Source organism: Lepisosteus oculatus, chromosome 5, assembly GCF_040954835.1.
Source record: "Lepisosteus oculatus isolate fLepOcu1 chromosome 5, fLepOcu1.hap2, whole genome shotgun sequence".
Lineage (NCBI taxonomy): Eukaryota > Metazoa > Chordata > Actinopteri > Semionotiformes > Lepisosteidae > Lepisosteus > Lepisosteus oculatus.
The window spans coordinates 7,554,929-7,567,805 of record NC_090700.1 but is presented as its reverse complement, the minus strand read 5'-3'; the positions used below and the strand labels follow the sequence as shown (position 1 = coordinate 7,567,805).

Here is a 12,877-nt window from a genome sequence, read left to right as displayed (position 1 = left end):
GCAGGACGTGTGCACTGTCTGGCCGTTTGAACAGGTGTTGTCTAAGAAGATATCAGGACATGCAATGCACAATCTGGTCATGGTGAGCACTCTTTGACACTATGCTTTGCATCATGGTTCTGACATCTTTGGGTCTTAAAGTGCTGGGCTGCTTCCCAGATATTATTCCTCCATCTGGTTAGGTCAACAGCCACAATCTCCCAGGAGTTGATATGGAAGTTGCATTTAGCTTTTTATCATTTCTTTAAAACACAAACTTCTGGGATCTATGATTGCCTTGACTACACAGGGAGAAGTGAATCTTCTTTGGGCAACTGGACGCAATGGAGCTGATATGAAGAAGATCAGAGAAGAACTCTGACTTGTGTACATCTGTCTTCTTAATTAATATGTAAAATCTACCTCAAACAGCATTTGCATTATGACTCCAGTCATTTTAAGTGTCTTCTGTATATTGTCCATATTTCAGCCCTATACAGTAAACACTGTGATGTTAAAAAACATTATGCTAAGCTGAAGAATAGAACTATGCTTATTAACTTTACAAATTCAGAAATTTAGTTTGTTTATTGATTTAAAATCAGAATGAAGCATAAGGGAAAATATTACTATATATCTATATACTGTATATCTATGCAGTATATACTGTGTAGGTTAAGTATCACTCATAGTATTACTGTAAGTAGGATACTACAATAATGTGAATTAAGGCAATGTAAGAACAACCACTGTTTTTTACCTTTTTATGAGATTTATTTGAAACATTTTCTGACATCTACTGAACCATACCCAAACATAATATGACCTCAAGGACTTCTTTATACCTGCAATTTAATTATCAAGTACCACTTAAGCCACAAAAGTGGAATAAAAGAAACATTGAAGTGATTCATGAAAATATTGCATCACACCAAGGCTTAAGTAACACCAATTTCTGATTTCAGTAAGGAATGAAGTTCCTACATTTTATTTAGAACCTGAGATTAACAATTCACAATTAACTGAATAAACTGTTAATTCATTTCCAAAACATAGGCTCAATTCACATATTTCTTATTTGAATCACCAGTCACCGGCCCACCACAGGTTGAAAAGCATTAATGATGTAAATTTTTAACAATTTGGAGGTAATGAAGGGTGAAAATGCTGCTAATCAAAATTAAGACAAAGTGGACACATTCTGTAATGAAGGGGCTGATATGAAGTATCGTTGCAGTAGACTTATACATGTTACACATGTACCGAAAATAAATACTACCATTTTTTAAACTGAAGTAAATGACGTACCAATGCAGAATGAGATATGAGCAATCCTTTCTATGAAAATCTGAACAGTTTCAACTTCACAGAGTCACAGCATGGAGGAAAAGATTATTATATCAAGTAGATGCAGATAATATTGAGAGTCTGAACACATTAAATTAGAACTTTATTAATAAAACGATCAGAATCCTAATCTTCAACCCTCAGTGCATTACATTTGCCCCCTGAACTACCTTCCCAGTAAAACTTATGCACTCCCAAACAATTTTAACATTGCCACAGAAGTATCTTACACTGATTTTGGTCCATAATTAGCAAAACCTGATAGATGGGACAGGCTACATTTCAGTTCATACTCTTTAGATGTTTAAATGGCTTGAGGACACTGTTACATACTGTAAGCTATTTTTCCTGCAGATTTTTTTTAATTCCCTGTTTAGTAGTATCAGGTGGAACATTAAGCTAATTTTTCCAAGCTCCAGTACACATAGCATCTTGTACTCTTTATTGAATTCAGTGAAGGACGGAAAAAGTACTGTGGAATTTCAGCCACTATTTTTTCAAGTTCAAGCTAACCAAAACCCATGAATGTGATTTTCTTCTCAACCACATCTGTTTGGCTGAGTTGTGACACTACCTGCTACGCTACCTCGATTACGTCAAGTTACAGCATTGCTTGTATTGCTTGATTTTTATTCATTGGTAAACACAGCACTTGTGTATGAATTGGTTTTCATGGATTTTGTAAATTGTACAGTATGTTGAATTAAGGAAAACATTCCTGTTTCTTATCAAGCAGACATGGATTTCTGAAACAAAATACTGCACATTTCCTTGGCTATGAATTTGAGTTTGAGTTGGGACTTTTAAACAAAGCAATTCACCTTTCAAAAAGGGAGGCCTTTGTGTTTACAATGAACCTGATAGTGAAGTTGCAATGCATTTTAAACTTAAAAGTTTATTTAAGGGGAGGCAATGAGTATTAAACATAAACTACACTTCTGTACTGCCAGAAACAACTGGAATAACGTCATCCCTGCCAAACAGAAAGCTCTGCAGTCATTAAATCCTTTGTTTAGAAAGTTCTAGTTTATATTTGTGCTAGAGAGTGAGAGGCTTCCAGTACCTCAATAGCTGCCCCTCACACAGTCTCAAAACAACATCATAGCTTCACAACATAAAATTGCCTCATAACAAGTCCCTACGAAGGAGGACATCATTCAGATATTCAGATTGCCTTTCTCTAGTCTCAGAACAATAGCAATATTAACAGAATCTTATATCACAGTGAGCAGTTAACACAAACATACTGTTTAGATTGGCAGACATTGAGACAAGCAGCAGTTTTTAGTGATGTTGAGGCAGCAGACTTTTGACACTCTCAAACTGAAATAAGCACAGTACAGGCTGTCAGGCGGTGGCATGAAATATGACAATTTTGTTTTTGAGAGGAGAGAGTACTATCAATGAAATGGTAAACTGTACTTGAAGGTCTTGTTTCATTGAAAAGCAAAGCAAAGGTCTGGCAACAAATCCTGAAAACAAATAAACCAACACCTCAATAATGCAACCACAGTTGTATAAATCAAACACAGAAAAAATAAAATCAGCATGGGTGCTGAGTTCTAATGAATGAAGTCTAAAACGTTTTGATATTTCTTGACAAACTTTTGATTTTAGGGTATTGGAAACTTGTATTCTAATATGAAAGGAACATTACTATTTTACTTTTCTGAAACCAAAAATAAACATGGAGGATTCTGCAACTTTGGCAGACAGAAGTTTCACCTACTTCTGCCAAACACTGACTTTGCATCTCTTCCACCTATTTTCAATCTAAATCCTTTTAAGGAAAGACGTTAACAAGAGCTAATGCCACACACTTCACATTTATGCAAATCCTCTGCCACTCTGAGCTTCTAGTACAATAGTTAGGGAACACTGAAATCAGAGCTCTCACAACATCCTTTCATGCTTTGGCTATTTTATTACACCCTGCTCTCCAACATTTAGCAGGCACATTTTACAGCTTGCAGTACACTTTGCAAAACTTCCCCGGATCATCGCATAGTTAAAATGCAAAATGCTATTATTGCACTTACAATGAAGTAAAACTTCCCGGGTCTCCATGGAAATGCTCAGTACAGTCTGTCCCTTGAAGTAAAACGGAATATGAGTGCCAGATGTCTGCGCTACCACCATCTGAACGCGCAGCCTAATCCCCAGGGCAGCCTCCTGTTCTCTCTAACTCAAACAATGACCTTCAACCCTGGGCAACATTCACACGTAACAGCTGAATTCTAATTCAGTTCTGTGCTTACCACCAGGCTTAGTAGTACACATCCAACTTTTTTGCATTTGACAGACTTAGAATGAAACACTGCAGCCAAAATGTAAACACACTCAGTTTTCATAAACTATCTGAATTTAAAGTCACATGAATTCTTACATCTCAGACTGGTGTTTGATACTAGCTGTTGGAGGATTAATCCAAAATTGAAAAAGACTCCCAAGTAGTGGGTCACTTTAAGAGTTACACATCAGTGTGGAATTATAGCCTGACTTCAGTAAACTTCCTCAGGCCACTCTGTTATACCACACAGTCTGAAGATCACAGTTTCTGATAACATAAAAGGTTTTCAGCAGCTTTGCAGACAGGAATTTTATTTGTTTAACTTCTTCAGCTGATTCATTACACATACAAATTACAACCATTTAGTTGTTGTGCTATGCATTTACAGCTTCCTGACATAAAAAGTGAACTTTTACATTAAACACGTTATATGTCTAAACGTTCATTATGGGGCTTGCCATTTTTGGTTTAAGGCCAGACTAAGATCAACACATTGCTTCCTAACACTAAAAGTTAAATAAAACAAACTATACTAAGCTAGGTTAATATAGAAAAACTTTACAGCTGTCAAGAAATATGTCCATTTAAAAGAAGGTTACTAAGTGCTCCTTGCACTGCCTTCCTCTTAGATAGGCCAGTACTTTGCTCCATTTATGTTCCCATCAGTCTTGACCATTTCATACTCCCTGCTGATCAGAAGCAGAACTATTACAGAATGCTGCCACCACCATACTTGACAGCAGGGATGATGTTGACTATGGTGGGCTTTGTGTCAGTTTTGTTTCAATTTTGTCTTGCCTGACCACAAAACGTTTTGTCAAATGTTTGCAGTATTATTCAGGTGCTTCGTTTACAACAAAGCACCTAAATGTTTTTTTTTTCCAAGTCCCTAGAAGACCCCTTGTGGATTGATTGAGATATTGTTGATCTATTTACATTCTTCCCTATCTTAGCCACTGAACTCTGTAACTCTTTCAAAGTCACTGTTTTCTCCTCCCTGCCCATCTACTCAGTTTGAAGGGATAGCCTGATCTAGCCAGAGTCTGGGTGCCTCCCACTTCTTAATGATTCACTTCACCATGCTCCAGGAAACATTTGTTTTGAAAGCTCACTCCTCTTTATTATCAAGGAGACTGCAGATTTAAAAGAATAAGTATTATTTTCAGATTAGTTTTGATGACTTTCAGGATCGTATCTGGAGAAATTAATAACGATATCAAGCAACAACTTGAGAGCAGCAATAAGGCCTGTAAAATATCTTCATATTTATAGATTCTTACCATACTCGTCTGATTCCTCATCTATTTATAATGATAAATGACTGCATGGTGCTTTTCAACCCAATTGATCCCAAAGTGCTTTACATATAAGAGGGATCCCACTGCAGCCCCCAGCACCAATCAATATGTCTGAATTGTTCAGATGAGCACAAGTGGCACAGCTGGAGGAACAGGTGCAGACTGTGACAGCTGTGATGGAGATGCAATATGGGAAGTATTGTGATCTCATTAGATTATCAGCATAGAATAGTTGGGGAATCTGACAGGGGTGGAGCAGTCAAACTGGAATAATGGAAGCTTTTGGCATTCCAACAAAACATTCTGCTGCTTCCAGAGACTGTTGCAGCTTCATCTGAAGTGTAAAGCATTTCCTTTTATTATTATTATTAATAATATTATTATTATTATTATTGTTGTTGTTGTTGTTGTTGTTGTTGTTGTTGTTGTTGTTGTTGTTGTTGTTGTTGTTAATAATAATAATAATAATGATGATGATGATGATGATGATGATGATAATAATACATTAATTTTATAGTACCTTCAATGACACACCATCTCAAGTTATAATAAAACAATGAAAAGACTACACATTATAACAGTAAATTAAACAGGCAGCTGCATCAAACTGAAAGCTACAGTATGTGTACAGCAAAAAAGTGATTTTTTTATGAAAGAATTTGTAAAAGCCGACTGACTTGCACAATTTGATATGGGTTGGAAGATCATTCCAGTCTTCTGTTGTTCTGCAGCAGCCGAAGAGACAACCTTGTCTCAGTGTTTGGAGCCTTCTGTAAAGAACTGAAAAAAGGCCAAAATCCAAATTGTAGACTCTTGACACATGATATAGGATCATACCTCTGAAGAACTCCTAATGTAAGATGAGACTTCCTTCAAGATAATGTTGGCAGATTTAGAATGAAAAAGTACACTGTACTACAGACTATACAGAGCAGTCTGTGCAGTGTATTTCCAAATGAATAACTTCCCTAGAATTTAAAAACGGTCACAGAATTATTTCTATTATAATTGCTTAGATATTGCTTAACCTGCGTAACAAGATTTTCTCTTACTTGTGGAAACTGTGTCCATAATCACAAGTGGAATTCTAGGGAAAAAGTCCTGCATTACACCTAATATAAACTAAACTAAAAAGCAGAAAAAACATAATTTAAAAAGCAGTCTAAGATGGCGCTACAGTATGTGAAAACAGGAATAGACATCATATGGTACGATTTCTTTTAATAATCTCGGCCTGCAGTTCTATATATCATCAATGTTAAGATGCAGGGCTCAGAGTTATGCTGTTATATAAAACAAGAAAACATAAATGGCACTGAACAGCTTACGGTACACTGGAGTTTGGCTGATGGAAGATTGTTAGTAATGGAGTTAAATCCAAAATCTTACTAAAAAAGTCTTACTTGCTTATTAAAATTCATGAGCAAGAGATCCACAGTACAGATGGCCACTAAAGGAAGAAAAATGTTCAACATGCCTGAAATAAATATTTGTAATACTGTAAGGTGGGAGGGGAGTAAACAACAGTTAGGCAGGAGATTGAATCCATCCATCAGTCAATCAGTTTTGTTCACAGCCCTATAAAGCATATCATAGGTGCTTATGTGTTGGGTTAGGATTTGCAAATACCTTCACACATTTTGTAAAGTAATTCACAAAAGATGATTAATTGCAAAGCAAAATACACTACATAGAGTAGGTTGCATTGTATTGTTTTGTAATCGTATTTTGGGGCTAAACCTAGTAGCTATGAAGACTTTCTTATGTAGGCTACAGAATTGTGTCTGCCATAATGAAAACAAAATAATTATTCTAGCAAGAATAATTTCACAAGCTAATAAAGAGTTGAAATAGCATGAAAGGGTTGCATAAATACTGAAGTGCCATGTAGGAAATGTATTGAAACTAAATGCATTTGTCTTTCCACATTAATCCAAGCTTATGTTTTGATTGAATCAATTCATTTTTCACTTAACATATTTCACAGTCTTTCTAGATGTGTTTCCAAAATGAAAATATTTTCCAGTGACAAATGGGTAGACATTTGACCAGCCATAATATTAATTATTTTACTCAGAATTAAATCATTTGCCGTTATGTATTTAAAGTCCCACTGATCCAATAAATCCTATGGGCAGGATCACCATTTGCATGTGACCAACTTCCTGAAATGTCAATCTGGCTGTTAAAACCAGGACTATCCCCATATGACTTTCACTGGCCATCTGTCTTTACAATACCATTGGTTTTTTATCATTTCCAAAGGTTTTAAAGACTAGGTGCACTTTGTTTCTATTTACCTATTACCCATGCTTTTGAGTTCTTACTCCTTTACCACTAGTTTTGTTTCAATTGGTTTAGATCTATCCTTAGAAGGATAAGACAGGATGTTTGCATTAGTTGGAACAGTAATTAACTAAGTCCAGAATAAAAATAAATGAAAAACATGGTATTTTAACACAAACATATATGCAACAAATTAAGAAATAAAGAGATATTTAACTTTGCAATGCATTGCAATGACAGGGAAGTAAAACATACTAGAGCAGGTCTGAGTACTATCTCAGTACTATGACAAATAATAAAAAACAGCATTTTGTATGCTAAACATAATTCGTGCTCTGCATTTGGCAAAAACACACTGCAGGTTAAATGGAATCCTCAAAAAAACTTACTTCCAAATTGACAACACAGACACAAGCATCGTCCTAAATCCAGTAATTCCCACATGTAGTTTTTGAAAGCCATTTCTAAAATGTCTTTGTTATGCCTACTTATCTGTACCGTCCATATGCTTTGAAAGAAATAAACAGCTTTTCGTGTGCACCTCCCTAAACAGTCTATTTGAAGACATGGCGCCTCACCAAAACCAGATGTCAAGCTGCCTAACTTCTCACTTGATCCGTGCACCAGTGTGATGTGCATGCTTGGCTCTGAGCTTGCAAAAGATGCACATGAATAAAATAATAGATTGCAATTCAGTATTTCAAAAAATCTACAGTCATTAGTTCTGATGTCATCACCTGCAGAAACAAATCTTTACAAAAGAGTAAAAAGAAAACATCTGTTTTCCCCTCCCAGTTACAATAAGCCAAAACCAAATATAATCATAATACCGAATATATAGTATATAATAGTACTGTATATATAATAGGTTGATTCTGTTATCTTAAAGGGTACAATGCTGTTCTCTTATTTGTTAAAAGGTATCAAAAAATTTAAAAATCCATCACTAAAAAGGATCTTTAGGCTTATTTTCTAACATGAACCTTAAGATAGAGAACCTTGAGATTCTACAAGTTTGTCACTTGTCATTAAAAAACTTAAATAAAGTTGTTCTATTCAACAACACATTCTAAGATGTCCTCCAAAAAAGTAATTTTTGGCCCTGCCTACAAAATCAAATCCTGCTATGAAAAATACCTAGTTGGCATATTACACTGGTTATTTTCAATATTATTTTTTTTTTATTATTCTTTTTATTTGTCAAATATCGTACTGAACAATAAGTACTATATAACAGGAAATTGAATAGTGGAGTTTTATACTGAACTTTCATTACCACCACATTCCACTGAGTGCTCCTTTTAATACAAGGTCATCATTTTCCTTCCCCTTTCTCAAAGAAAAAAATGTACAATGCAATTAGGACCTGCTACTCTGAACAACCAGGACTCAGAATAATGACCTGTTGACAGTATGAATCAGTTTACACCTCACACAAAGTGCTGTTTTGGCAAGAGGAGCCACAAGACGCCCTACAATAAGTCTGTTAACTCCCTGTTTGCCCTCTCCTCTCCTGCTTCACACCACCTTTTCCCCTGTCATTCCATGAGTTTACCAGGTACCAGATTTGAGCACTACAAGCCTCAGAGAGAGATGCACAATTATCTTTGCTTTGTGGAAAAATCGAACATTCAGTGATAAAGCATAAATCAAAGCTTTCCAAGTACGCGGAGCAGTTGAATAAAATCCAAGGAACAAGAAACTTGTTTAATAAACTTGACCATGTATTCACACATTTTAGAAAAGTGCTAAAGGTGGTTATACAACATTTTAGTTTCAAACCAGGCTTATCCTACTGGATTGGAAAACAGTAAAGAAAATGGAACTGAAAATGGAAGATTAACCATGTGACTATCTTCATGACTATGCCAGCTTATAAAACCCCAAAGCTTTGAAGGTTCAGCAAATGTCTTGGTATCTGCTTCCGTACAGGATAAATATGTGCTATGTTACACACATAGCTACAGTATTTGCAGGGCAGATTTGAAAAAAAAAAACGAAAGCTGTGTCAAGAGGGTTCTTTGTAGTTTGTTTGATTTGCATTTTGTTTTCAAGTTTTCAAAGAGAGACATAAGCAAGCAGATGTTCACCATTAAACAGCTTAATGTAGATAACACAGAAAGGGATAAAACGCTCATTTGAAATGTATGAATAGCCCACATGTCTTGTTGGATTCTTATAGCTATGCAGTTTACAGGTATGCAGGTTTTCAGGTCATGTTATACATTATTTAAAAAAGTCTCTAGCACTAATGGAGGATATAGGGATAGCCTACCCAAGCTCTCCTTCTGTATGTCTAATACAGTCAAGTCTGTCAGTTTTAGTCACTGTACCTCCTTCCCTAGGGAAAAGCATAGAGTATATGCTGGGCAGACATGGAAGTTAACCTCTATATTCCACCTTTCTGTGTTCACCAAAGCTGACAAGAGGACTCTTCCAACACTTTTTCCCCTCATTTTCTTCTTTTTTCAAAGCAATCTCCCTGCTTTGAGGTATGCAACAGCAGCTGTTTGCATGCAGATTTACAAATTGTGGTTTCCATGGGAACCAGGCTATGAATCTGAGGAGATTCACACACACATACAATGCGTATCAGATTCTTTTTCACATTTATGTAATGGGTGGGTGGTGTGGGTTATACTGCGTAGGATTCATCTCTATAATCTTTCATTCTCTCTAGAGGATGCTCACTTCTTTTTCTTCTCCCTGAGCCAAGCCTCCCCCACAATGACAGAGGTGCCTATTAATTGGTACATTTCTAGGGTGGCTACTATAATATAGTTATTCAGAAGACAAAATATTTGCAATAGAACAGCTATTATGACCACAAACACAAAGACATAGGGGGATTTGGTTATTAAGTACATATGTTTGAGATAACTGTATATTTATAAGATCAATGTCTTTGTATGCTTAGCTTTTCCCCAATATTCACTTCTGCCTTCTGAAACTTGCTGACTGCTTCATGCTCCAACATGGTGATGTTCAAACACGATTGCTGGCTTCCATTAGATAAATGAAGAAACAATTCTTCTTGCTATTAAATAATTTTTCCTCCAGACTTATTCCCTTTCTTGGTCCTCATGTACTTCATCCTCAGCAAAAGGAAAGTAGAAGAGGGACAGAGAAACAGACCGAGAGGTAATGGCTGTATTCTTTCACTCAAGGGGAGATTCCTACTCAGCCTGTGGTCAGTCTGGGATGCTTGGGTCAACACTGTTTCCATTCCTCTTAACAGTGTGACACCACCAGGCACTCCAGGGGACCTAACAAGAGTCTGTGAGTGCTTTTAGTGGTTTTTGCTATCAATTTTATGACCTTATCTACTGGATTAGGTGAGACACACTGAGGTCATCAAGACCACATATTGTGTGTAAAAGTGGGAGAGACCATTGCTTTGTGGTTGAGTTTTTGCAACAAAGACACAGATGTTCCCTTAGTGCCCAGAAGACAAACAGTACATTATCCTCTTATCTCTGACAGTTAAAATATTTGTTGGGGGGAGGTCAGAAAGTCAGTCATATTTACCTTTGTAATTAATTGCGCTTTTATGCTGGTCATTTTACATCACGGCAGAGATGTTCAAACCAACTGAGCAACAAACAGATTGATTTCCCACAACAGCATTTAACAGTTCAGCTTGATTTCACAGCTGAGTGCATGCAACAGATAGCAAAGCCACTCATGGTATGCCCTTCCACATTCCTGTTAAACCACACAGCTGACTTTGAAATGAATAGGAAACCACGATTTAACCATCAGAACCCATTGAGGCAAAGAACAAAAATAAAAAAAAACAGTGTTTTTCTCATAAGTGATTTATTTGGGGTGGTTTCTCCCCCTAGCATGCTCTTCTGTATCCAGCAGCAGCTTCATTGCCAATCAATGTGATGTATGACCCTTGCCTTCTGCTGCGTTAGATTCCAATGCAACCAGAAGGCAGAGGGATCAACACCAGCGGTATCTGAAGTGATGAGTAAGCACCCAGCTGCAGCAGTGAACCGGGACACCAGCCCCAGCCTCTGATTTTACAGCTCAGTGGATTATGTAAGGCGTGCTGCGATTCTCCAGTGAGAATAGGGCTCCCCTGTAGTTTGAGTCTGGCACCAAAAAACAAAAACAAAAAAAGGAACCAATTTTTTGCCTTTACAAAAAGTGAAAATAGTTTCACTGAGGAGCTCATTCCTAGAAAACTATACCTCACATTACATCCATTTATGTGTTTCATTGCACAATTAGCTAAATAGTAAGCCTAGAAGACCTAATAAATCTTGTGTTTTCAAATATGTGTCACAATTGGTATCCTTGCTAAAGAAACAGCTTTGTTTTGGCTTTTTTCTTTCAGCCATGTGAGATACAGGTATACATATTTCATAACTAATCTAGATCTAATAATAGTTAAAGCTTGGCAAAAACATGGCCATCAATGGTTTCACTGCTGTCTTCAAAGTTATATACAATTATAACCAGAATGAATCTAAATTTGGCTTACATTTTCACCCAAGAATTCCATTAGAGGACATTATGATAAATACTGTAAATATTTCAACAGTATACTGTATAATATCACACTGAAATGAATTCAAGTGCAGACGAGGCTAGCTCTGCAATTAAACACACAGCACTCTTGGGGAAAACACATTGGAATAATTTAACAGCAAAGCTACAGTACCTGGCACACTGCATTTGCATAACACTCACAGAAACAAGAAGTGTACTGCCATCTGCAGAATGAGATTGTTCTGCAAAAAAGGAGCAGTATTTCTCAATTACACTGATTCTTTAAGAAAGGTTTTCTGTGTATTGAAATAAAAAGATGCTTCAAAGATGCACAGATGACAGTGTTATGTGCTTTTTTTAGATGGGACTATATTTTAAGGGTCACCTGTAAGCCATGCATTACTACATTATGACTGAAACGCAACTTTATTCATCAGCAGTGTCATTCACAAACTTTAGTTTATTAAACTATCCTTTTTTATCAGTGGTACCATTTTGAATTTTGGGAATGCAAATTGATCCTAATGAGTAACAGAAATGCTTCGGGTAAATGAACTGAGTTGAGACGAAGGGTGCTAAAACTGATGCCGCAATGCCACAGGCAACTATAAACCTCCAACTGAGTGGTACATCAGGATATAGGAATATCAATACTAAAATAGGTTTGAAATTACTTTCTGTTCCAGAAATACAAAAACCAGTTGCTTCTGTAATTGGCATTGTTGGCACTCTTCCATCTGGACCAGAATCCAATTATGGTAAAGGGGGACACCTTACTGTAGGATGTGCTTTCCTTTGGATGTGACATTAAATAATGGTCCTGGCTACTTGAACATTAAATATCCCATGGCAAAGTTTGTAAGGGTAGGGGTGGTAACTCTGGAGGCCTGACTAAATTCCACTTTTTCACTAACTGGCTTCCCTAAATTACATTGTTAATTCAATTGATCTCACTTCTTAACCTGATCTGCTGCGGGATGCCTGGCACATCATGGCTGTTGCACCCTAACCCAGGGTAATAATGAATTAAATGCGTCCCCTCCTATAACGTATGTGAAATGTAAATGCTTTGGGATCCTTTGGGATGAAAAGTCCTTTATGAATATAAGGAATTATAATTAATATTGTTGGTGCTGTTTTAGAAGTCATGGGACAAATAGAACAGTTTGATTTGTTG

General features: G+C 36.5%; 1 protein-coding gene across 20 annotated transcripts in view; it reads right to left on the bottom strand.

Annotated features, from left to right (window-relative positions):
* Positions 1 to 12,877, bottom strand: part of dlg2 (discs, large homolog 2 (Drosophila)) — a 276,018-nt gene that overhangs the window by 250,145 nt on the left and 12,996 nt on the right. The window contains exon 1 of one of the 20 annotated variants that reach the window (XM_069190016.1): positions 3,366 to 3,483. The exons of the other annotated variants lie outside the window; for them this stretch is intronic. Coding sequence (XP_069046117.1) covers positions 3,366 to 3,465 — 100 coding nt within the window. The 5' untranslated portion in view covers positions 3,466 to 3,483. Of the gene's footprint in view, positions 1 to 3,365; positions 3,484 to 12,877 lie in introns of those variants that run through there. 20 annotated transcript variants of the gene reach the window in all.